General features: G+C 45.4%; 1 protein-coding gene across 2 annotated transcripts in view; it reads left to right on the top strand.

Annotated features, from left to right (window-relative positions):
- The window catches only part of tmem135 (transmembrane protein 135), a 406,938-nt gene extending 381,257 nt beyond the window's left edge, over positions 1-25,681 (top strand). For both annotated transcript variants that reach the window (XM_078221876.1, XM_078221875.1), the window contains 6 exons: positions 2,731-2,898; positions 5,425-5,488; positions 6,689-6,765; positions 14,621-14,719; positions 18,210-18,277; positions 24,443-25,681. In XM_078221876.1, the coding sequence (XP_078078002.1) occupies positions 2,731-2,898; positions 5,425-5,488; positions 6,689-6,765; positions 14,621-14,719; positions 18,210-18,277; positions 24,443-24,572 (606 nt within the window). In that variant the 3' untranslated portion in view covers positions 24,573-25,681. The remainder of the gene's footprint in view (positions 1-2,730; positions 2,899-5,424; positions 5,489-6,688; positions 6,766-14,620; positions 14,720-18,209; positions 18,278-24,442) is intronic.
- The last annotated feature ends 416 nt before the right edge of the window (positions 25,682-26,097 follow it).

The raw sequence follows: 26,097 nt of genomic DNA, 5'->3' as shown, positions 1-26,097 counted from the left end.
TGCGCAGTTATGGGGATCAGGCGGAGGGGAAGGCCTGGGTAGGATACTCTTTCGGAGAGTTGATGCAGATTCGATGGGCCGGTTAGTCTCTTTCTGTACTCTAAGGATTCCATGGTTCTATATAACCATCTTCCATTCTCACACGCAAAAGCAAATTATTGAGGATGCTGGAAATACTTAGCAACTGCGGAGAGAAAAATAAGTTTAGTTTTCAGATTTGATGATCCTGTCTCAGAATTGCAGACCATCTTCCAATCACAGATCTCTCTTTTGTTTTAAACAGTGACGTCACATTAAAATAGCTTGTAAACAGTTAACCAGGTATTTTACTAAGTTCATTGATTCCTGTGTCATCGACGAACAGGTTCTCATTACACTGAATTTTTTGATGTCACCTTTTTGACTGAGGGAAGAGATTGAGCATGTGAATCCTTATCTTTCAAGTAATTTTCTTTCTTGCTTTCCTCCCCGTGGCTATTTTTCACTAATCCCCGTCAAGAGAGCAGGCGAGTAGTCCCGGCTAATCTTAATCTGAGTTCTGAATGGCTATTGAGGGCTCTCACTCTGAATTTTCCCTACCCATTCCAGTTGGAGGCCAGTTGCCAAATCCACCGTGCCCCACTTGCGCTTGCATCCCTTGTGAATAGTTGTTAGTTTTCTTCGAATGTTATTGCTTTCCTAATCAGTTGAATGTCACTTTTCCTTTGTTTTTATTGCAAGTATTTCTCTCTCCATGGATGCTGTCAGACAGCTAAGTATTCCCAGCATTTTCTCTTTTTATTATGTGAGGTATCTATGCTGATCCACAGTAGAGTACTCCTTCAGGGCTGAAGCAGCAATTCTGAAAGTTCAAGATTGGGGCTGGGAAAAGTATCAATGTGCTCCAAATTATTCACATAAATTGCCATTGGGGATCAACAAATACTTTTCTAATTACACATTGGGAGGATTACATGAGAACAACAGAATTTAGAAGACCAAAAATAAACTGCAGGTGCTGGAAACATGAAATAAAAAAACATAAAATGCTGGAAGCAGCCAGCGTGTCTGGCAGCATCTGTGGAGAGAGGAACAGAGTTAACGTTTCAGATCAATGGTCTTGTTCAAAAATCAGAAAAATCCACTAGTCCTATGACCAAAAGACCAAACTGATATTTCAAATGATCAGCTTGTTGGTCACAGTAAGGGATGTCCATGAAAAGACTTTGTAGAGTGTTAAGATAAAACATTGACCCCGGTCCCAAACTAGTGCAGATATACTGAAGAGGAGGAGAAGCTGAACAGCACACAAAAGCTTTTACATAGTTTGCTGATCGGCTGTTTAAAGTACTTCGAAATGTTTTGCTGTCCAACAGCACTGCTCACTGACACTTCAAAAGGCTTCCTAATAATGCCGCTTTGAGCTAACTGCTGCTTCTCACAGCACCAGAGATCATTTGGTAATCTATCCTCATCGGTCACTAAAATCAGATTAAAACCTGAATTTGCTGGAAAAATACAGCACACTGGTCACCATCTGTTAAATAAAAGACAGGCTGTGGTGCTTTGGCTGTTTAGCCTTTGTCAGAACAGGTGTGTCCCCAAAATGTCATATCCTGTCTTTTTTTTTTTAAGTAAGAAGTTTAACAACACCAGGTTAAAGTCCAACAGGTTTATTTGGTAGCAAAAGCCACACAAGCTTTCGGAGCCCCAAGCCCCTTCTTCAGGTGAGTGGGAATTCTGTTCACAAACAGAGCATATATATGCCCTTTATATGCCCTGTTTGTGAACAGAATTCCCACTCACCTGAAGAAGGGGCTTGGGGCTCCGAAAGCTTGTGTGGCTTTTGCTACCAAATAAACCTGTTGGACTTTAACCTGGCGTTGTTAAACTTCTTACTGTGTTTACCCCAGTCCAACGCCGGCATCTCCACATCATTTAAAAAAAAAACAGATTTAGACTGATCTCCTGATTCACATTTCTAACATTCATACTTTTTAGTAGAATTAGCTATGCAACAAATACAAAGTAGAGGAATTCAATGCAGCATGTTATGGGTGAATGGGAATATAGTGGTTCAGTTACCAGACCAAAGGAGTCAACTACTTTGGTGGTGGACTGGAGCAGAGTATAAAACAGTCGAGGCAGGTTTCCTTCCCTCAAAGACTGTTCATGAACTATTTGGGTTTTGTTACAATTTCTGAAAATTGTTAACTTTTAAAACTAGATGAAATTCCCAGTGACCTATGTAAAGAATCACACAACGTTTCATGTTTTAAGACTGTTACTGTAACAAACTAAAATCAACTACACATTACTTGGTAGGTACCCAATATAAAATTGCCATAGTCCCAGATACCATAGGCTGGTGGCGGTCTAATCTGAGGATAACCACACTCTCAGGCGAGTGGCAAGGTTGAGAAGGCAGGCCTCAGCCGGTATGGGAATTGAACATGTGGTGTAGGCATCACTGTGCATCACAATCCAGCTGTACAGCGAACTGAGCTAACCAACTTCCTTTTAAAGAGCATATGTCAGGGCTGCATTAGTCAAATAAATTACAGCATCCCGACTCTCAGGCTTTTACATAAGAACATGGTTGATTTATGAAGCACTCACTATTCACTTTGTGCTTACTTCCTACAATTTTCCATTTTACGGTGGAAATTCAATCTAGAGATATAGAAAATGTAACCACATGCCTTGCATGTCATGCTATTTCTCAAACTTTTTAAAATACCTATTTTCCAGGGTTTTATCCGGATGTTCAGTGTTGGTTACCTTATTCAGTGCTGCCTTCGTATTCCATCAGCACTTCGACACCTGTTTACAAAGCCATCTCGGCTGCTGTCTGCTTTGTACAATAAAGAAAATTTCCAACTTGGGGCATTTCTAGGATCCTTTGTCAGTATTTACAAGGTAAGAAAAGATTGAGCTACTGGAAAACTGCAGTTTGAACAACACATTTGATCGTGTATAAATTAATAATCAAAGTCATTGGATTCAATATTATGACAATGTAAACAAGGAAAATGAAATGAATATACTTCAAAAACAGTGAAGATGTTTAAGGATATAGTAAAGAATAGACAAAGTTTGGTAAACGTATGAAACAAAAGGAAAAAGCAAAATTAAGAGGTATCGGGCGAGATTCTCTGGCCTTCCAACTGCATGTTCCCTGGCAGTGACAGGAGTTGTGCTGTTCGCTGGCGGTGGGATTCTCTGGTCCCGCTGCTGTCAATGGGATTTCCCATTGAAGTCACCCCACCCCACCCTGAAACCCACGGCCAGAGTTGCTAGTGGGGACCGGAGAATCCCGCTGGCCTGAACGGCCGGAGAATTCCAGCCATGATGACTGAAGTTCAGCACCAACATGAGGGAAAACAGTGATTCCATTGAACCTGTTTGTTGCATAAAATATTCAGGAAGGTAAGACAGTGCATTCAAGTTTATGAAGAATGGATAATGAATTTGTGTGAATTGAGAGTAGAAATAGTAATAGCATTTATGTACCAAAACCATAGTAAAGCACAGTAGGAAGGTTTGGGGAGCATGCAACATGTATTCACCAGAATTCTAATAGAAACGAGAAATGATTGTTATGAAGGGTTCTTGGAACCGAGGAAGTTAAGAGGGTTTCAGGATAAGAGATTTTGATAGAGTTGATGGAGAAAAATTATTCGCTCTTAAGTGAATGAACCAATAACTAAAGTTTATAGATTCAAAATCATTGGAAAAAATCTTGAGGGGCGATGAGGGGAAATGTTTTCATTGAGCGATGTTGGGATTTGGAACAAACTACCTGAAAATTTGGTGGAAACTGATCCCATAAATAAATTAAAAAGGGAATTGTACAGGCATTTCAGAATGAAGAACTTCCATAATGCTGGATGTGGGGCAAAGCACGGTTGCCCTTGCAAAGAGTAGATTATAATTATTTTTGGAAATTTGAAAGAAAATACAGCAAAACCTTTTACTTAATGTCTCTTTTGTTACTTACTCTTAATCCCATCTTTCTTTTTCCCTTCCTGATTTCACTTCCATGACATCATTTGACACAATTAAATATTCAAATTGGCACTTTCTAGTTCAAACTCTGCACGGCTCAGTAATGATTCTTCAACTAGATTGGTTCGATTGCTTGCCCTGTTCACACACAAGCCAGATCCTCGAAAGAAGGCACTAATCTAAAATGGCTTTTTAATCACATCAAATTCCAGTGCAAAACTCCATAGAAAGTTTGTGAGAAAGTGTAAGAGTAACAAAAGGTTTGTGCTGTTCATTCACTGCTGAGAGCAAACTTCTGGATATTAACATAGCTGAAGTAGAGCATCTTGGGAGTTGTGGATAGTGAGGGTAATGGAGCATAGAAACCCTACAGTACAGAAAGAGGCCATTCGGCCCATCGAGTCTGCACCGACCACAATCCCACCCAGGCCCTACCCCCATATCCTTACATATTTACCCACTAATCCCTCTAACCTACACATCCCAGGACACTAAGGGCAATGTTTAGCATGGCCAATCAACCTAACCTGCACATCTTTGGACTGTGGGAAGAAACCGGAGCACCCGGAGGAAACCCACGCAGACACGAGGAGAATGTGCAAACTCCACACAGACAGTGACCCAAGCCAAGAATCGAACCCAGGACCCTGGAGCTGTGAAGCAGCAGTGCTAACCGCTGTGCTACCGTGCCGCCCAATCTGGGATCTGAGTGAATGTGTTGATTAACAGTGTATCTCCTTAACTAATGAGATTGAAAGATTGAGAAATAGAGGAAAGACTGAGAAGGCAGTAAATTGCAGTCAAATCAGTTAAAGAAAGTGGAAAAATTAGAAGGAATGCTAGATTTGAGAGGTTAAAACAAAAAGAGAAAAGGAAATGCAAGTTTTTTTTTTAATGTTGCATTTGAATTCTCAAAAGCTATTGATGACTAGTCATTAACAATTAATGTGTTGTCGGGATAAGAAACCACAGCTTAAACTGTGTTAACCTTCTTTGCCAAAGGGATTGATGAGCAATCATTAAAAATTATCACATTGTTAAAAAGATACTTGCGGTATTATTTATTAGACTTCCTCTGGCAAGCTTAAAGGGTAATTAATGTACAAATCCAAAAAAATGAGAAGCTAGGGACAAGATGCTGTTTCCGTGAAGCAAATGACAGAGCAGCTAAATTGCCCAGCGAGTTCTGAAGATTCGCAACTCATGACATCTCTCTTAATTCCTGAATGCACTGACCAATTTTCACAAACCAATTTCAGAACTTTGTGCAATTTTTATCCACCTGTAATATTACTGACCAACTTCCTTTATGCTAGCAAGATATTTGGTAGCGCTCTGCTTTCCAGAGTCTGAGAAAAGGCATTTACCAAAGTAATATTTTTTGATATGATTTGTTGTATCACAGGCAGAAGCCTGATATTTTTATTTCATATTAAGGGTACGAGTTGTTTCCTCCGATGGGTGAGAAATTTGGACGATGAACTTCATGCACTGATCGCTGGTGAGTGTCATCATATTTTTTTCAGCGCTCACTCTCTATCTCACAGAGGCTTCCTTAGTGCATTCTGTACATGGCTGCTGGATAAAGATCTTTAATATTATTCAGATTGAAAAGAGGGATAACAAAAGTCCAGAAAATCTTTTTAATGGTGTCCTTTTGAAAAATGATTGTTTTTCAGTTCCACTGTATCTTAATTCTTGCACATGGCACTTAACTTTCACAATTTGAACTAGGCTATGCCATGTGCTTTGTAATTGTTCTATCCCTATACTCCAAGACAAATCTTGAACACTATACATATATGACTGCTGAGGCCCATATGGCCATGTGCCAATCTGCAACGGGCCCTCCATGAGAGCCTTTGCCAAGGCTGGGTTGCCTACAGTCAGTATCATCGATGTCTCAGTGAATGCGTGAATAGATTGAAGTGACGCATTAAGTAAGCATGTCCTTTACAGGTTTCCCTCCATCTCACTGCCAACAGGCAAGTGCTAAACCCTTCACCTGACCTCAGCCTAGACATGGCATCCTCACCCCACTCCTTCCACATAAAGGGCATCCTGGGGGACCAAAGATGGGTATTCCTCCCGTTCATACATGAAGGTGTATGGAGATATTACTCTTTGACTGAGGTGATGAGAGCCATGTGCAAAAAGCCTCACGTGGACACTTTTATGTTTGTCTCACCCACCCTCAAAACTATAGAGAGACCATTGCCTTGGCAGCATAGAGAGACTAACTGAATGATCCCTTGTCAGCCATAACTATTCACCCGGGGGATGGAGGTTTGGAGTCGTGAGTTTGCTGCAAGGACCCAAAGCACTGCTCTTAAAGGCAAACTAAAGCAGCGCCGACTTAGATGAATTGAAGCCAGCAGGTGCACACCAATTATATACATTTGGGGAACAGACTGTTCTAATAATCTGCTGGTGGGGCCCTTAATTTGGTGTGGGAATGTAATTCCAATGAGTTGCCCTAAGATGCAAATATGGTTCCTTACATAGATCCTGGGCAAGTCGAACTGCTTTCAACACACGCTCGGAGTCGAGAGCAGAATTCCAAACTAATTTCCTGTCAGCGGGAAACTGACATTGTCCATCCCGCCAAATTTAGGACCCCTGCCTGCCATGATTCCTGACGCTAGCAGGAATGGAGAATTCTGCCCAATGAGTCAATCACATTCTTAATATTTTTATGCAGGTTTCTTAGCAGGAATGTCGATGATGTTTTACAAAAGCACAACCATCTCCATGTACCTGGCTTCTAAACTTGTGGAGGTAAAAACAAAAGTTTTTTATACACATATACATAAATGGCAGCTTGGATGTTCCCATATGTAGACCATAGTAATTTGTTAGTTTTTAGAGAATGTGGCGATCACATCTTTGTCTGTTTCTTACGAAACGGTGAAGATTTTCGGCTTGTGAGTCACTAGGGAATGGTCCGGTCCCAGGCATAGAAGAGTGAAAGAGTTGCAAGCACACAATCTAGGCCTACATCCTCTTTATATTGCTTCATTTTCCTCTAGCTTTCCAGGCAGGCACTTGGGAAAATGTTTGTCCTGGCATTTGCACCTGGCTCTTTTAGATTGCGGATCTGAGAGAGCAAGGAACAAAGCCAGGGAAGCCCGAAAGGTTAGTGGTACATATCTCACCCCACAAATTTGCAATGGATGTGTAAGAACATTTAAAAAAAGGAGCAAGTGATCTCTTGAGACTGTTCTACCATTCAGGTCGATCATGACTGATCTTTGACCTCAACTCCATTTCCCTTCTTGCTCCCCCTATCCCCTGAGAGATCAAAAATCTCTATCTCCGTCTATCTCAGTTTTAAATATGTTCACGATAGAAGTAGAGCCAATGAAAAATTCACAGCTCATTGAGTCCTAAATCATTAGTCTCTTATTCTGAGACTGTTTCCCCCATGTTCTAGATTCCCCACACAAGTGGAATAACCTCTGTCTACCCTGTCAAGTCCCTTCAATGAGATCACCTCTCATTCTTCTACACTCCAGAAGGCCCAATTTATTCAAACTCTCATACCAGGAAGCAGTCAATGTACTTTAACTGTATTACAATTATATCCTTTCTTAAATATTAAGACTGCACACTACTTTGTGTATGATCTCCCCAAAGTCCTGTACAATTTTAACCAGACCTGCATATTATACTTCAATCCCCTTGCAATAAAGACCAACATGCCAATTTCCTTTGTATTGCCTAGCTGCACTTGCACACTAACTTTGTTTGCCTTGTACATATGCGCCCAAGTCTCTCTGAACATCAACATTTCACGCCTTCTAAAAAATATTCTGCCTTTCTATTCTTATTAGCAAAATGAATAACTTCACATTTTTCCACATTATACTCCATCTGTGACCTTGTTGCCAAGCAATTTAACCGGTCTGTACCTCTTTGCAGCCTCTTTGTGTCCTTCTGTCAGTATACATTGCAATCAAGCTTTGTATCTTCTGCAAATTTAAATACATAATTTTCAGTCTCTTTGTCTAAGTCATTAAGCTGTGGTGCCAACACTGATTCTTGCAGAACTCCACTAGCTTGCAGTCTTAAAAATGTTCTGTTTTTGCCTACTGTTTGCTTCCTGTCCTAAAAGCTCCTGTCCATACCCTGACACTCGAGGCTGTCCCATGCCAATTATCCTTCTTTATAATAAATTTGGCCATAAATTTAGATGTTGTTAGATTCAGTAGTTCTGAAATGTTTGCAGGCTAGATCGCATCAAAAAATTCATGGCCCTTGAGCTAAGAATACTGGTCCAATTCTCTCTTTACTTTTATTGTTCTTTATTCTCTGTTTACTGTTTGCAAGATACTTTATAGAGGGGAAATAAAACGACACAATGGCAAAATACTGTGGATACTGGAAATTCGAAACAATAACAGAAAAGGTTGGCAGCATCTGTTGCGAGAGCTAACGGGCTGGATTTTAGTTCTGGGCTTTGAGATCCCAGATATTGGGCACATTTCCAGGCCTAAGCCTTGCATTGCATCAGCACCTTAAATGACTTGTTCTGGTGAGCTGGCCAGTTAGAGGCCCGGGAGTGAGCTTGCCATCCAGTTGAAGACTTTGGATGTGTTCCTGAAGCTGGAGGATCAACAGGAGGCCATCCAGCCCTGAGAGATCGGCAACCCCATCCATCAGAGGCAGGGACAGCGGGTATGTGGAGGAGAGTGAGGGCCTAAAGATAGAGGTTCCTCTGATCATGTTATGAAAAGGTCAAAGTAAAATTGGCCACAGGTGTCATGGGGGGATCCCCTTCATAGGATAGCCAGCAGCCACAACTAGCTGCAACAACTATCATCTCCTGATTGTGGGTACTGGGAAAGGCACGAGGAATCGGAATCGAAACTGGTGGATGGAACATTTTGGCCTCAGCAGGAGCCCTGCACGCCCCCATTGTTAGAGTCACCTTAATACAGGCCCTTTAACCTCTAATTTTCTACCTGCCACTTATGGGCACATTCCCCCGAAACTGGCATATTCCAAATGGTTTGGAGGTGGGAACCTGCCAGCAAACCATCACACCAGTCGGTGAAAGAAAATTGTGGGTCCACCTGCTTCCAGATCTTCCTCTGTAGCCATTTTAAACTTCAGCCCAACATTTCAAGCCTGTGATCTTTTATCCGAACCTCAGACCTGTAGCATAAGCTCTGTTTCTCTCTGCACAGAAGCTGACAGACTTGCTGAGTTTTTGCAGCGTTTTCTGATTAAAGGATAATGCTGAATCATCAAGAGCGAGATTTGGAGAGGTGACCAATCACATGATTGATGAGCTATACTTTGATGAGGTTTTTGGGAGCAGAAAACAAGGCAGGCAGAGGAGGGCAATCGGGAAGTTATACCGAGTTCAGTAGCTTTGGTCTGACATGTGCCATCCATGTGGGAAAAGAGGGAGAAGGGGTGAAGAGAAGGCCTGAATCTTGAAACCTGAGATATAGGAGGAGACATAAGGAAGTGTAGGTGGGAGAACAACATGGAGGGATTTGTAGGTGAGGATCGATATTTTTCATTCAATACATTGGAAGACGGACAGATCAACAAGGATGTGGATAGTGGCCAAGCAAGGCTAGTGCAAGAAAAGAGACAGTTAGTTAAGTCCTGCATGAGTTGTAGTTTATGAAAAGTGAGAATGGGAAGCTAGGAAAAGAGGACATTGGATAAGCTGAGTTTAGAGGTAACAAAAGCACAGCTCAGAGTTCTTTGGTGGTAAGAATATAGGGCAAAAATGGGGAATGGTGCAGTTGTGGAAAATAATCAGCCTGTGTGATAGATGGGGTTTGAAAGAGTGCGCTGAGGCTATGTACATCTTGATTCTGCCTCGATGAATGGCCAGGAAAGGAAAAATGTAAATTACAAAAGTGTGAGGTTTATATAAGTTGACAATAATTATCACTTGGAGAACATTTTGACTCATTCCTGACTTTATTGTCAAACATGGAGCCTGACAGCTCAGAGGTGGTGGAGAGTTTGATATCATCATATACGTTTAGAAACTGATCCTTTATTTGAATGATTGCCAAATGAAACACTTAAGGCAAAGAAAAAGAGGAAGTGAAAGATGGGGAGAAGGAAACCCCAGAGGTGATTGTGTGTTTGAAAGAACCATGTTTGATGTATAGGGATGGATAGCAGTGGAACCACACACAGATAAATCTATGGAGCTGGGCACTAGAGGGGATTATCTCAGTCACAGGGGATGCAGTTTAATACTTTGGCCAGAGTTGTGAAAGGGAAGTTGAGGGAGAGTTAATGACACACACAAGAACCTTAGAGGAAAACATGGAGACAGGAGATACATTGGCAGTTGGAGAAGGCAGATAGGTCAACAGGAAGTCCTTTTGAGGACAATGGGTGGTGATGGTAATTTTGAGAGGGAGAGGTACGGGGCTGAATTTTTCCAGTCCAAGAGTGGCAGATTAGGAGGCAGGACCAGGAGAAAAGTTGGAATATAGTCCATTGGGTTGACCCATTGCCACCTCTGATCGATCCTGCCGGAACTGAGGTCAATGTGGCAGAGTATACCTTCCAGCAGCAGTGAGAAGCTAGTTAGGTCCATTAATGGCTCAATTGTGGTAAGATGATGACTTTGCTGAGCTATTCTCAATTGCAGACAGAACACATCTGTTGAGACTGAAACCTAGCATTTGATTGGAGTTAGCTTCCCTGTGGCTGCTCAGGAGTCTATTGATGGCTTCTGTCGGTAGCCCTAGGCCAGACCTGCTGTGATGCTGCAGTCACACCTCATGGGTTCCCTCTTCACAGTGGTGGCTGTGGCCATGTGAGAGTTTTAGTTTCATGCAATGATGTAGAGAACGTCTCCATTTTGAGGTACCCTCACAATCTCCTGCTTGCCTCAGCAACACTCGCACCTCATGGTGGGACTGCCACCAGCATCGTAGTGGGCCCTCTGATTAGACCTTTTGCTTCACTAGTCTGTCCACCATCGTTAATTGGATGGGGCTCCCAGAGGCAACTTCTTAACTTGCCATCTCTGGGAAGATCGTGAGCAACATCCAACCACGACAATGCTGATGTTCCTGACCCATAATTGACCCCTTCATTGGGATTGTGACTCAGCCAGAAAATCCCAGTCTGCGGTGCCTGAGTAAAGGAGGCCACTAATAATTTTATCTCAGGAATTTTGTGGGAAGGTGCTGGAAGGAAAACAAGCTGCTAAAAGAATAAGTGAAAACGTTGGGAATTTTTGGTCCGTATATCCTGGTGGAGACTTCAGCAAAGGAGAAATTTTGGACAAGGTTACTGTCAGGGTAAATAAATTATCCGCAATGTGGTTGTGGATAAAAAGAGCCTGGTTCTCTTCCTGCCTTTTCATAATTATCTCTAGAGACCCTCAAAAATCTGTCCTTGCCCGTTTTGCTACCTCATCTTCATTTTGTTACCAGACAACGTTATCTGTGGACTTGGGGTAAGGTTTCACATGTATCCTGGCCATACCCAGCCATATCTCTCTGTCACCTCTCTCAACCCCTCCACTGACTCTGTGCTGTCATACTGCTTGTCTTCTAGCCACTTGCAGAAAAGTTCTAATTACCTCTGATTAAACATTGCAAAGACTGAAGTTGTCATCAATAGCTTCCACCACAAATTCTAAACACTTACCACCGATTCCATCTCCTTCTGCGGTCATTGTCTCGGTTGAGTCAGACCCTTCGTATTTAAGCCCGAGCTTGGCTTCAAACTGCATGTCCTCTCCATCACAAAGCCCTCAAATTTGTGCACCCGTAGCATTGCTTCAGTTATCTGCAGCTCATTCTCTTGCCCATCATTTTGTCACCCCCAGACTCAACGATACCAATGTTCTCCTGACTCCCTCCTTCACCATCTATAAACTTCAGTTTACCCCAAACTCTGCTGCTTATGTCCTATCCCCCAACAAGTTTATTCATTTATCACTCTTCCCATCAATATCTCCATTTTAAAATTCTCACCCTTGTACTTAAGTCCCTTCATGTGAGGCAAATATTTTTTCAGTCCAATAAATTCACCAAAATTCGCATTGGGAAATTTTGCTATGTTAAAATTTCTATCAAATTTCATGTTTTTAAGGTAATGCCTGCAATATTCTATTTAAAGCCCTTAAATTCAGCATCACTTCCTTGCTTTTGTATTCAATGGCCCTTTGCGTAAGATTGAGATTCTCATTTGCTTTTTTATTCTCCAGCACTCTATTCATCAGACATCTCTCTCAAGAATATTACAATTCACAGTATGTTTATTGATACTGTTTATTTTCCCAAATGCTTCAGCCCCTAGGAAAAAAATCAATTTTGGTTTTAACATTTAGGCGAAAAGCTTTCTTATCCCAGATAAACAAAAATGCTTCTGTTTTACCTCTTTAAATGTGTTTAATATCATTTTATCATTCCAATAAAACTGATCTTTGTGAAACAAAATGCTTCTTGCAAGTGGATAGCAATAAATTTAAGGCTTCCCTTTAATCATTCATTTTCTGTGGTTATATGTAGGTTTGCAAACCACCATATGTTAGGGGATAATTACAAATTGTAGTTGAAAAAAATACCTGTCTGCAATTCCCCTTTTTCTAATATTTGATCATAAAAATTAAGGAGAATAAATTAAAATCCTAAAAATATTAAATAAAAATTGAAAATGTTGGCAATACACAACAAGTGCATTCAACACAAGAAGAGAAAAAATTGAGATACAGGAACCTTTACATAAAATATGTTGAATTTAGGCTGCAAATTGCCCCTGAATATACGCTGTATTGAATCAAACTCAAAATAATCAAATTAAAACTTTTGCAACTCAAATATGTCTGTAGGTCCACTCTTTTCTCCTGGTCCAGTCATAGTTTTTTGCTGCTTTGAGAGCTGGTTTCCTATTTTTGCCACTTTCTACTATTGATGTGCTGCACTCTGACAACAGGCCTGGGTGATAGTCCTTCATTACTGTCCATTGTGAGTCTGCTGCTGCCTCTGCGTCTTTCTCAGATTCTTAGTCTCCTTGGAGAGAAGAAGGCTAAGAGGAGATTTGATAGAGGTGTTCAAAATCATGAGGGGGCTGGAGTGTAGTTAGAGAGAAACTGTTCCCAATCGTAAAAGAATCAAGAACGAGAGGACACAGATTTAAGTGATTTACAAAAGAAGCAAATGTGATGTGAGAAAAACTTTTTCACAGATCAAGTGGTTCAGGTTTGGATGTGCTGCCTAGAAGTGGTGGAGGCAGATTCAATCAAGGTATTCAAGAGGGCATTAGGTGATTACTTGAACTGAAACAATGTGCAGGGGTACGGGGAAAAGGCAGAGGAATGGCACTAAAGCAGGGGAATGACACTAAGCCACGATGCTTGTTTGGAGACCTGGTGCAGACACACTGGGCCAAATGGCCTCCTGTGCCGTAACAATACTGAGATTCGTTTGGCACACAGTGACCAGCATGAGGTTGTGAGCAGGAACTGTCTGTCCACTTACTCAGTTCTCATAGAATCATAAAATCCCTACAGTGCAGAAGGAGGCCATTCAGCCCATCAAATCTGCACCGACCACAATCTCACCCAGGCCCTATCCCTGTAACCCTACATATTTACCTTGCTAATCCCACTGACACTAAGGGTTAATTTAGCATAGCCAATCAACCTAACCTGCACACCTTTGTAGTGTGGGAGGAAACCGGAGCACCCGGAGGATACCCATGCAGACACAGGGAGAATGTGCAAACTCCACACAGACAATCACCCAAGGTCAGAATTGAATCCCGGTCCCTGGCGCTGTGAAGCAGCAGTGCTTGCCACTGTGCCATTCTAGTTTTTGAATTTGATGGGTCTACCGGCATGGTGCTAACTTCAAAGGCCTCAGCTCTTTGAGCACCTCCTTCAACAAGTTTGGTCGATTTCCAGTGAATGCAGTTGATGCAAAGCATTAGATCTTTCACATTCAAATTAAAAAGGAATTCTGCCAGAAATACTCAAAGTTAAGTCAAAATGTGCAAGGATACTTTTTAATATTCCATCTTAATTTTACTTTGCACAACAGCCTAAGTTGATAGGTATTTTTTTCAGCAATTGTCTCTGCCAGTTTTCTTCCCTCTCCTATTTCTGTGTGTGTTTCCAGGGTGTCTGGTACTCTTCAGAACCTTGTCCATGTTAACATCACTATGCGAGGCTTGACAGCTGCATGCCAGTAGGTCATCACAGCTGAGCATTATCCTGTTCTCTTTCTATGTCCACACATGCACTATAAGCAGGGTTCACTGCTTACCTATCAAGAGTGTGAGTTTCTCTCTGCTGACTAGTGCATTGAGGCGAAATGTCCCAGAAAAGAGTGGCAATGATATTAATTAGTTTTCCTGCTGGTAGACGTTCTTATTGCTGTCAGATGCCCTTACACAAGGCTGCACTAATTTCAAGGGTCATGGGGTTATTAGCTTTGCTGAAAGGCCACTGACACTATTGATGACTTGAACCTCACATAGGGGATTGCCAGCAGTGATTCGTGATGAGTTCAAATATATTGCAGGATATTGAATCATTTTCATAATTGTTGGGATGTTGTAAGTTCCAGTTTTAAAATTAAATTGATGGTGATCATATTATTTCTCTAACTAATTGGAATTTAATTTTTGCTGGCAGACGATGTATTTCAAAGGCATTGAAGCAGGAAAATGTCCATACATTGCACATGCAGACACCGTCATCTATGCGATTTCCACAGCCATATGTTTTCAAGCTGTAAGTACCAAATGGTGTGACAGAGTTAAGCACACTGTTCTTCAGAAACTCCATCTTGATGCCTTTCAGGAGGAATTATACTAAAAGTGACTCTCAGTTGTGTAATATAACCCAATCTTTGTGCACATGCTCCAAAACGATAGATTAAAACAATATTTTGGCAGCTGGTTTTGAAAACCTGCTTTTTGAGCATTTGGCCAATTACAGTATTTGTTCATGATTCAGTTTATTACGGACAGGGAGGGGGTTAATTTAAACATTAATTTCTCCTCTTTCCACCCGACCATAAACTGAAAGGTGTTTTGATTTATTTCCCTCTTTATAAGTATTTCCCCATGCCTCGGTTTTTGTGTGATCTAATTTTCTATTAATGACCCCACAGCAAACTCGAGATAGGATAAACTCCAGGGGTTAGTTGATTTGCACACACTTAAAACACAAAGAGGGATCGCAACATCCCCTTTGCATTCAGACAGTGAAGAGAGGAATGGTGTAAATAAAGATTTACAGTACAGAAGCCACAGAGAAAAGAAATCTTATTTCATGTGGGTTCCAGAGTCCGGAATCAAAGTCATGAGGTATTCCTTCACGGAGGTCGGTGGACATTAAACCGATGCTGGATAATTCAGTTTTCTGGTGATGTTGATGAGATAGGCGTGCAGAGATTTATCAGTCTTGTGGTGGTGGTGTCAGGTCTGGACATGGTGTAGGGGTTGTCGTGTGCAGGGCTCGGTCTGGGTCTTTCAAGTGCTTATTCCCAAGTTAGAAGTACTTTGGTCACAGACTAACCCTATCCAACTGAGTCATCTGGGAGGATAGCAGCTGTCTCCTAAGTACCAATTGTATTGATCAGTCGTAGGAAATAAAACTAAATAATCATGTGCCAAAGCAATGACTTAAGGTCACAATATATAACCTAATAGTTAAGATACTATTTCACATGGTAAATCTCAATGTCTACAGAATGACCTCCTCACCAAAATCACTAGAATAGTTACTCCAGTTTCCACAATCTCAGTAAAACCAATTTTCTCAACAGAACATTAGAAATGTCAAATTTCTCAACTATGCATCTACTGTCACTGTTTTGTTCTGAGTGTAATAAGTCATTCTTGAGCGATGTTACTTGAAGCAATGCATGGTGACATCAAAGTTACTTGTTATTATATTTGAACAATTATACTGTTCACATTTTGTAGAGAATTATAGAGTGACGTTGCCAGTCCGACTCGAACTCTCGCCCACCCCCATCACTCTAGAAATCAGGTGCCAGCCTCCTATTAATATTGCTGGAGACAAATCAATGGAATAGCGCAGTGAAAATATCAGTTGGAGCTGGTATCGGTAATCTAGGAACTTCTTTGACAGATTAGGAAATTGATAAGATCCAAACTGGTATCAGGAAGACATCATTAGCAATTAAATGATTGCTATTGATATTGAGCAATAAAATAACTAGAAGGAATTAGAAACCATGTTTAAAATAACTATATAGGAAGGAGTTTTGGTATGTACAGTAATTATATTTTTAGTCTGGCTCTCAATTGTCATTCTCATCCAGCGCATTGCACAATGTTGTCATTTGCTGCGTAACAGAATCAAACAAAAATAGTTCTGTCTGTGGTGGTGGAGCCAATAGAAGGCATAAACTCAGGAAACCTCAGAAAAGTTGGTGATGCAATACCATTTGCAAAACTGAAGAACTGTGTTGAGCTATGTCCAGGCAGGAATGCCCTCTAGTTTCAGTTGAACAGCATTCTTGCACTGAACATTATCATCCAAATTGATGAAGAATGCAACCAAATGATGAAAACTCCCAGATTATGTTCATTCTCTGCTTCTTACAACTGCACTTTCAAGTTCCTAACTGCCTATCCTTTGGCCTTCCACTCATCATTACACTTTTGCAGCTGTTATTTTGAACCAATCACTCCCTCAGCCCTACTATTGATGTTCTTGTCCCCAGAAAAATACTTCTCTTTCCCATCCTAGTGTTGCCTGTGGTTTGGACCCGTCTGCATTCCTCTAGTCCAAGGGATCACAGACTTGTGTATTTGGTGCACAGCTAGTTTGGTCATCCAGCATCAGATCTGAATGGACCACATCAAAATAACCTAGTACTCAAAAATCTAAGGATCAAAGATAAGTTACAGCTTCAATTTGTCACAATCAGCTGTGTTCTCAAACCCTTCTCACTGCCTGCCCACCGTACCCTCATCACCAAGGTGAGATATTCAGCTCTCTCTAATTGTTTCCCCCTTTCTCACCAAACCAATCCTCCTTCCAACTCTAACACTGAATTATAAAGATAATAGCAAGGTAACTGAACCACTTTTTTTTTATTCATTCATGGGATGTGAGCATCGCTGGCTGGGCCAGCATTTATTGCCCATCCCTAAAGGTATTTAAGAGTCAACCATTAATTCTTTATCCAATTTTACCTCATTCACTTGGGTGAATATTATTGCAGTTTATAAAACACATTTAATGTTAACAATACACAATACTGATGTGGGAGTCTGGGAAATTGCTGGTTTCTAGGTCTTTGTGAGCAGCATAAACAGAAGCCCGATATTTGGCAACTGTGTATAAACCTTTAGTACTTGTAAGGGTGTGTCGAATTTGGATCTATCAACAATCTGATCGAAACACTAAGTACAGGATTTAAAGTTTAGGACATAAAACTATTTACACAACTTTTTAGTGGAGTAAATCACCAGTGTGGCGGTGAATCAGAAAGCCATGGCAAGTGAAGACAGCTTAATTCCTGGAGAATATTGAGCTGTTACTTCTGGAATCAATATGAAACCCACTGGAAAGTTTGGATGAGTAATCTAGATGTGCCCGAGATATTTTGTCTGAAAAGTTACTTTGTTGCTATCACTTTTAAAAAAAAAATACAGTTAGTTATCTTTAAACTTATTTACGTTCATTTCTTCCAGTTAAATATTGGGAAGACCGAAACCATTGTTTTCAGTTCCCACTTTAAAATCTGTCCCTTAGTTATTGCCATCCTTCTCGCTGACAACTGTCTGAGACTAAAGCAGACTGTTCGCAACCTTTGTGTTGGATGTGACGCAGCGTAGAGCTTCAACCACATGTATTGTGCCATCAATTAAACCTCCCAGCTCTGCCTCTGTAATATCGCCATTCTTCTTCCCTGCTTCAGCTCATCTGCTGCTGAAATGCTGCGGATGTTGGAAATCCGGTTTGCCACGTATCTGTCTTGTTCAGCTGCTTTTTGCCAAGCCACTGAGTCACTGACCCCCCCTCCCCTTTCCCAAAGGGTCCTTGAGCACATCCAGCAAAATGTGTTATTAAATGGTTAACTTAGAAAACAAAATGTGTTGCACTTAACAGAAAAATACAGTTTTCAGAAGCTTTTTCAATATAAGAATATAAAATGTAATTCACTGAAATATTGTTATTTAGGTTAAATTGCATTTTATTTAGTGTTTGAAAAATTGAGATTAATTTTCCTCATTTTTAGGCTGTGATGGAAGTACAGAATTTACGGCCTTCTTACTGGAAGTTTCTACTGAGGCTTACAAAGGGAAGGTAAGTGCCTCAGTTAACCTCTCACTTAGGGAAGAGCTTTTGCAGAGTCGGGAAGACTCTATCGACCTGTAAAAATGGCAGCTGAGTTCTGGCTGTGGAAGTCCCACCCTCATTTGTGGCAGATCCAATTTTTGCCAACAGCAACAAGCGGCTGGGACGTGATTCACATAGCGGGGAAACCTGAATTCAGCAGGTCCATTTGAACTTTGTGCTGAGTTCAAAAAGATCCCATTTTGGCTGTTCCAAGGGCCTTAACCTGCATTTGTTTTAGATCCTCTGCTTTTTAAGCTTTAAAAACACAAGCTAATGGTTTAGTGAAATAAAAATCTGTTGGACAGCTTTAATTGACAGGCAATCTGGTGTAGGTTAGGGAGAAATATGATCACCTGTTCCAGTTTCAATGGAGTTCTTTATTGATATTTCCCGAGGATTCTTATGATGCCATTATGAATGCTTGACATAGTTTCAAAAGCCACAGAACCTCAGTGGGAGTTCTGAGTTCACAGTTTGATTGACAGGTTAAAGAAGCTATAACCTGATTAGCTCTCTTTGAATTGGCCACTGAATAAAAGTGTGTTTGGTCAGATTCTGGATGTATTGTAGGGAGCATATACTAGTCATAATATACGTTTCTTCTTTAAAAACATTTGTGTCCATCAATGCAAGGGATGATCATGGTGGTGAAAATAACTTTTTCTATTTTAGGCAACCAGTTTCTTCAGGCCAGGTGCAGCACAGTAAGATCCAAAGTAACTATCACTCTACTCTGACCCAACATTCTGCATCTGCCCCTACCTCAGGAAATTTCTCCCTGACGGAAACAACAATTGCATTTATATAATGCCTTTAACCTAACGTAATGACCCAAGGTGCTTTACAAATATTGTTAAAACAAAACTTGACACTGAACCACAGAAAGATGACCAATAGCTTGGTCAGAGAGAGAGGTTTTATGGAGCATCTTAAAGAAGGAAATGGGATGTGGGCATCTCTGGCTGGGTCAGCAATTATTGCCCATCCCCAATTGCCGTAGAACTGGGTGGGTTGCTAGGCCATTTCAGAAGGCAGTTAAGAGTCAACCTAATTGCTGTGGGTCTGGAGTCCCGTGTAGGCCAGATCAGGAAAGGACATTAGTGAACCAGATGAGTTTTTTACAGCAATCGATGATAGTTTCATGGTCACCATTACTGAGACTGGTTTTCAATTCCAGATTTATTAATAGAATTTAAATTGCACCAGCTACCTGTTGGGATTTGAACCCATGTCCCCCACAGAGTATTGGCCTGGATTTCTGGACATTCCAACTTCACCACCATCTTCCCTAAAGAGAGGTGCGGGGGCTCAGGCGGCTGAAGGCATGGCTGTCAGTATGAAATTGTTAAACTAGATGATGCTCAGAAGGCCTAAACTGGTAAAGTTCGGAGGCCATGGGCGGTGGGGGTGGCTATGCAGGGGGTGGTGCATGGCTGTAAGGCTAGAGGAGATTAGAGTTTGGGAATTGTTTAACTGAGAGCCAGTGTCAGTCAGTCAGGCGCACAGGAGATAATTAGTGAACTGGACGTGGTGCAAGTTAGAACGTGGACAGCAAGGTTTTGAATGACCTCAAGTTTGCCGCTGGATGAACTGGAACTTTGGAATAGTCAAGTCAGGAGACATGGATGAGAGTTTTAGCAGCAAACAAGCTAAGGCAGGGTCAGAGCCGGGTGATCTACAGAGGTGGAAATAGGCTGATATGTTGATGGAAGCTCGTCTCACATTACATCTGACAGCAAGGATATAACACACCAGGGAAATATTTTCCATTCCTCACACCAACCATCCTTGGGTTTGTCTGGCTGACATTCCAACTAGCGCTGGTTTGGTGTTAAGGCCCAAGACGACAAGGAACGGAATTTAAACTGAAAAAATTTATTTCACATTGGGATCCAACAGCCAGCATTTGGAGGAGAATTTCATCCCAGCAGCCTGGACTGGATTTCGGAGTCAAAGCCCTGGAACTGAAAGGCAATGTCTATCACACTTCACTACCAGTCTGTGGAATTTATTTCTGCGATGCTAAATATAATCTTCATTTTATAGTATTCATTGTTTCTGAAATTTCTTTTCATATTTCTCAACATACACAATGGAGGTTACCTCCGAATATTCCATTTTTGAACGCAGTGACAACCTTTATGGTAACTGTATTTACATATCTTCCCATTATATATACCTGCTAACCTGTCAGGCCTGACTGTGAATGGGAGAGTTTTGTAATATTGGTGTGTGGCCTGCTGTTAGCAATTTCAATCCAAGGTACTGAGAAGGAGTACCTGTTCTTTCATTTGAGCCTGCACGCAACTACAGCCTCTGGCCACTAGGTGTTGTCAGAGAGCAGTCTAAGACTCAGCCTCCAGCAATCGCAGCATTTTTACAGCGGTAAGTAAACAGGTTAGAAGAAAATTGTAAATTCAACTCAATTCTGCCAAGTTTTACCCACATAGAGGTAACCTTAAACTTCCTTTTTGGGCAACTTCCAGCTGACATGCACGTCAATGCTCGGGTTTCTTTTCTGTGCATGTTTCAGTAAGACAGCAGCATCTCCCTGTCCCATCAGGCAGTTCACCTTGAGATAACATCAGGCTGTATAACGTTTGCTCTGCCTGACCTACAGTATTGGCTTCTCCAATACCCTGATTTCCACAATGGTGTAAACTCCTTTTTATGAACTCAGTTGTTGCACTGCTATCGAGGCATTTTGTAGCCTTCAACCTTACTGCCAGCCTGCACTTGAAACCTCTTGGCCTAATTCTTGTCTGCTGCCACAACCCCTCTTCTCTTTCTCAGACCCCCTCCTCTTTCTTAACTTCCTTTCCATTTTGCTCCTCCCATGTCTCCCTTCTCTTGCTTAACCTCCCATTTCTTACATTCCTTTCTCCCCACCCCATGTCTTGCTTTCTCTAGCCTATTTCCTTCCTGTCTGTCTCCCTTCCCCTCCCCCCACCTCCCTTCCCCTCCCCCCCGCATCCCTTCCCCTCCCCCCGCCTCCCTTCCCCTCCCCCCGCCTCCCTTCCCCTCCCCCCGCCTCCCTTCCCCTCCCCCCGCCTCCCTTCCCCTCCCCCCCGCCTCCCTTCCCCTCCCCCCCGCCTCCCTTCCCCTCCCCCCCGCCTCCCTTCCCCTCCCCCCCGCCTCCCTTCCCCTCCCCCCCGCCTCCCTTCCCTCCTCCCCTCCCCCCCCTCCCTTCCCCTCCCCCCCGCCTCCCTTCCCCTCCCCCCCGCCTCCCTTCCCCTCCCCCCGCCTCCCTTCCCCTCCCCCCCGCCTCCCTTCCCCTCCCCCCCGCCTCCCTTCCCCTCCCCCCCGCCTCCCTTCCCCTCCCCCCCGCCTCCCTTCCCCTCCCCCCGCCTCCCTTCCCCTCCCCCCCGCCTCCCTTCCCCTCCCCCCCGCCTCCCTTCCCCTCCCCCCCGCCTCCCTTCCCCTCCCCCCCGCCTCCCTTCCCCTCCCCCCCGCCTCCCTTCCCCTCCCCCCCGCCTCCCTTCCCCTCCCCCCCGCCTCCCTTCCCCTCCCCCCCGCCTCCCTTCCCCTCCCCCCCGCCTCCCTTCCCCTCCCCCCCGCCTCCCTTCCCCTCCCCCCCGCCTCCCTTCCCCTCCCCCCCGCCTCCCTTCCCCTCCCCCCCCGCCTCCCTTCCCCTCCCCCCCGCCTCCCTTCCCCTCCCCCCCGCCTCCCTTCCCCTCCCCCCGCCTCCCTTCCCCTCCCCCCCGCCTCCCTTCCCCTCCCCCCCGCCTCCCTTCCCCTCCCCCCCGCCTCCCTTCCCCTCCCCCCCGCCTCCCTTCCCCTCCCCCCCCGCCTCCCTTCCCCTCCCCCCGCCTCCCTTCCCCTCCCCCCCGCCTCCCTTCCCCTCCCCCCCGCCTCCCTTCCCCTCCCCCCCGCCTCCCTTCCCCTCCCCCCCGCCTCCCTTCCCCTCCCCCCCGCCTCCCTTCCCCTCCCCCCCGCCTCCCTTCCCCTCCCCCCCGCCTCCCTTCCCCTCCCCCCCGCCTCCCTTCCCCTCCCCCCCGCCTCCCTTCCCCTCCCCCCCGCCTCCCTTCCCCTCCCCCCGCCTCCCTTCCCCTCCCCCCCCGCCTCCCTTCCCCTCCCCCCCGCCTCCCTTCCCCTCCCCCCGCCTCCCTTCCCCTCCCCCCGCCTCCCTTCCCCTCCCCCCCGCCTCCCTCCCCCTCCCTCCCCCCGCCTCCCTTCCCCTCCCCCCCCGCCTCCCTTCCCCTCCCCCCCGCCTCCCTTCCCCTCCCCCCCGCCTCCCTTCCCCTCCCCCCGCCTCCCTTCCCCTCCCCCCCGCCTCCCTTCCCCTCCCCCCCGCCTCCCTTCCCCTCCCCCCGCCTCCCTTCCCCTCCCCCCCGCCTCCCTTCCCCTCCCCCCCGCCTCCCTTCCCCTCCCCCCCGCCTCCCTTCCCCTCCCCCCGCCTCCCTTCCCCTCCCCCCGCCTCCCTTCCCCTCCCCCCGCCTCCCTTCCCCTCCCCCCCGCCTCCCTTCCCCTCCCCCCCGCCTCCCTTCCCCTCCCCCCGCCTCCCTTCCCCTCCCCCCCGCCTCCCTTCCCCTCCCCCCCGCCTCCCTTCCCCTCCCCCCCGCCTCCCTTCCCCTCCCCCCCGCCTCCCTTCCCCTCCCCCCCGCCTCCCTTCCCCTCGCCCCGCCTCCCTTCCCCTCCCCCCGCCTCCCTTCCCCTCCCCCCCGCCTCCCTTCCCCTCCCCCCCGCCTCCCTTCCCCTCCCCCCCGCCTCCCTTCCCCTCCCCCCCGCCTCCCTTCCCCTCCCCCCCGCCTCCCTTCCCCTCCCCCCGCCTCCCTTCCCCTCCCCCCCGCCTCCCTTCCCCTCCCCCCGCCTCCCTTCCCCTCCCCCCCGCCTCCCTTCCCCTCCCCCCCGCCTCCCTTCCCCTCCCCCCCGCCTCCCTTCCCCTCCCCCCCGCCTCCCTTCCCTCCCCCCGCCTCCCTTCCCCTCCCCCCCGCCTCCCCTCCCCCCGCCTCCCTTCCCCTCCCCCCCGCCTCCCTTCCCCTCCCCCCGCCTCCCTTCCCCTCCCCCCCGCCTCCCTTCCCCTCCCCCCCGCCTCCCTTCCCCTCCCCCCCGCCTCCCTTCCCCTCCGCCCCGCCTCCCTTCCCCTCCGCCCCGCCTCCCTTCCCCTCCCCCCCGCCTCCCTTCCCCTCCCCCCCGCCTCCCTTCCCCTCCCCCCCGCCTCCCTTCCCCTCCCCCCCGCCTCCCTTCCCCTCCCCCCCGCCTCCCTTCCCCTCCCCCCCGCCTCCCTTCCCCTCCCCCCCGCCTCCCTTCCCCTCCCCCCGCCTCCCTTCCCCTCCCCCCCGCCTCCCTTCCCCTCCCCCCGCCTCCCTTCCCCTCCCCCCCGCCTCCCTTCCCCTCCCCCCGCCTCCCTTCCCCTCCCCCCCGCCTCCCTTCCCCTCCCCCCCGCCTCCCTTCCCCCTCCCCCCCGCCTCCCTTCCCCTCCCCCCCGCCTCCCTTCCCCTCCCCCCCGCCTCCCTTCCCCTCCCCCCCGCCTCCCTTCCCCTCCCCCCCGCCTCCCTTCCCTCCCCCCCGCCTCCCTTCCCCTCCCCCCCGCCTCCCTTCCCCTCCCCCCCGCCTCCCTTCCCCTCCCCCCCCGCCTCCCTTCCCCTCCCCCCCGCCTCCCTTCCCCTCCCCCCGCCTCACTTCCCCTCCCCCCGCCTCACTTCCCCTCCCCCCCGCCTCACTTCCCCTCCCCCCCGCCTCACTTCCCCTCCCCCCCGCCTCACTTCCCCTCCCCCCGCCTCACTTCCCCTCCCCCCCGCCTCACTTCCCCTCCCCCCGCCTCACTTCCCCTCCCCCCCGCCTCACTTCCCCTCCCCCCCGCCTCACTTCCCCTCCCCCCCGCCTCACTTCCCCTCCCCCCCGCCTCACTTCCCCTCCCCCCCCGCCCCACTTCCCCTCCCCCCCGCCTCCCGTCCCCTCCCCCCGCCTCCCGTCCCCTCCCCCCTCCCGTCTTGAATACTGCACCAGATTTTGACTTCCGGTGTGAAACATCACAGGGGATGAACTGGACTAAATGAACAAAGAACAATCAGTACATAATGTGCACTTTCCCACAGTGTAGAGTAGTTAAATTTAGTGGTGAACAGTGCAAATATATCTTCAGCTACTAAGATTTTTCAGTATTGACTCTTATAATTTTGTTTCAACCAGGTTTGCTCTAATGAACAGAAGAGCGCTGGATGTTTTTGGCACACAAGCCTCTAGAGACTTCAAAGGATTCATACCAAGACTGGACCCAAGATATACTGTTGTAAAACCGGAACTTGGCCTCCATTCCTGACTACCTACGGGTTTGACTGACCAGAATAAACATTCAGTGGAGTGGTCCAGGTTCTTATGACAGGTTTAACAAGAGTCAGTAATTCCAGCGTTTCACCCTAAAAAAAAATGGTCAATAATCCATATTCTTGCTGTTTTCCTTAAGAGAAGGGCTATCTAATTGAGCCCATCTTTTATTATTAAAAGAAATGTGAATGCTTTAAGTAAGTACTTTTTTTTGGAACTTCAGTAGCTTCTGTTAATTGATCCAGATTTTTTTGTTACAATTTTTGCTAGTTATTTTAAACGTGATGCATATAAATTCAGGTTACCGCAAATCACATTTATGCCAACTGCTCTTTAGCAGAATCTCACCCATTTTAAGTACGCTGATGAATTTGTTTGAGAAATTGACTATGTTTTCTCTCTGATGTAGTCCTTGGTTATGGTTTCATTCCACATAGCCAATGGATGACAAACAAATGAAATAAACAGAATTTGATGGGAAATAAGTGACATTATGCAAATTGGACCATCCAGTTGTTTTTAACCATGAAATAGCTCTCCATCATTTTGATTAATAAAGCCCAATCCTTTCTGATAACCAACTGCAAAATTCTATCCATTCTGATAACTTGATGAAAGTCTTAAAACAAAGTTCTGTTGAAGAATTTTCTAATTTTCTTTTAACTGAATGGAAATTTTCACTCTCTGATATCATAAAATATAAAGGTAAATAATTTTTCTTGTAAATGAAATAACAAGTGTATTTCAGCTAACATCCTTCTGGTCACAGGAATTTTAAACACATAAAGCTGTTCCATCAGAAATTTTATTTAGACATTGATCCTCGAGGCTGTTATTACGGTTAGGTTCCACCAACCCTCTGAGTACTCAGGAACTTCTGTTTCCGGGCATGAAACAATTGCCACCAGAGATTTGTTCCAAAAAGATATAGTGCAGGAATTGAAATTCCAAACATTGAAAATATATAATAAAATAAACTATTTACCAATTAAATCTGTTTTATTCTACACTGAAGAAAATAAAATGTCATTTTGGACATAACCCGTAACAGTGTAAAATTATTTTTATCTGCAGGAGAGAGCATGTGTGTTGGATCTGTAAGAACCCACCTTATTTCTACAGCTGATGATGTGTAAATTGATCTGTTTTAGAAATAAAATGCAGATGTTTTGAGAAGCGACATGCGTACGATGACAGGAACTGCTCTAATACATTACATATGCTGTAAATTGAGAATGGTGCTTTCCCAGATCCATATAATGCCGATTACTGAAGATGCTGTGGTTGTAGCTTAATCTCGAGACCTCCTAACTACGACCTAAGCTGTTCAATTGGACCATCTTCATCAGTTCCAGTGGTGGGTGAAATTAGAATCGGAGGTGCTATTATTTCCTGTAGCCTTATGCAAACGTTGCATTTATCCCCGGCACAAGTGGCTGACATTGACAAAAGCTGTGACTTGTATTCCATCAAATAATGGCATGTGTTGAGTTAATAATCAGTATATTTCCAGGTGTTAT

This window comes from Mustelus asterias, chromosome 10 (genome assembly GCF_964213995.1).
Source record: "Mustelus asterias chromosome 10, sMusAst1.hap1.1, whole genome shotgun sequence".
NCBI lineage: Eukaryota > Metazoa > Chordata > Chondrichthyes > Carcharhiniformes > Triakidae > Mustelus > Mustelus asterias.
Note: the sequence above shows the minus strand (reverse complement) of the source record. Positions and strands in the feature narration are given on the sequence as shown.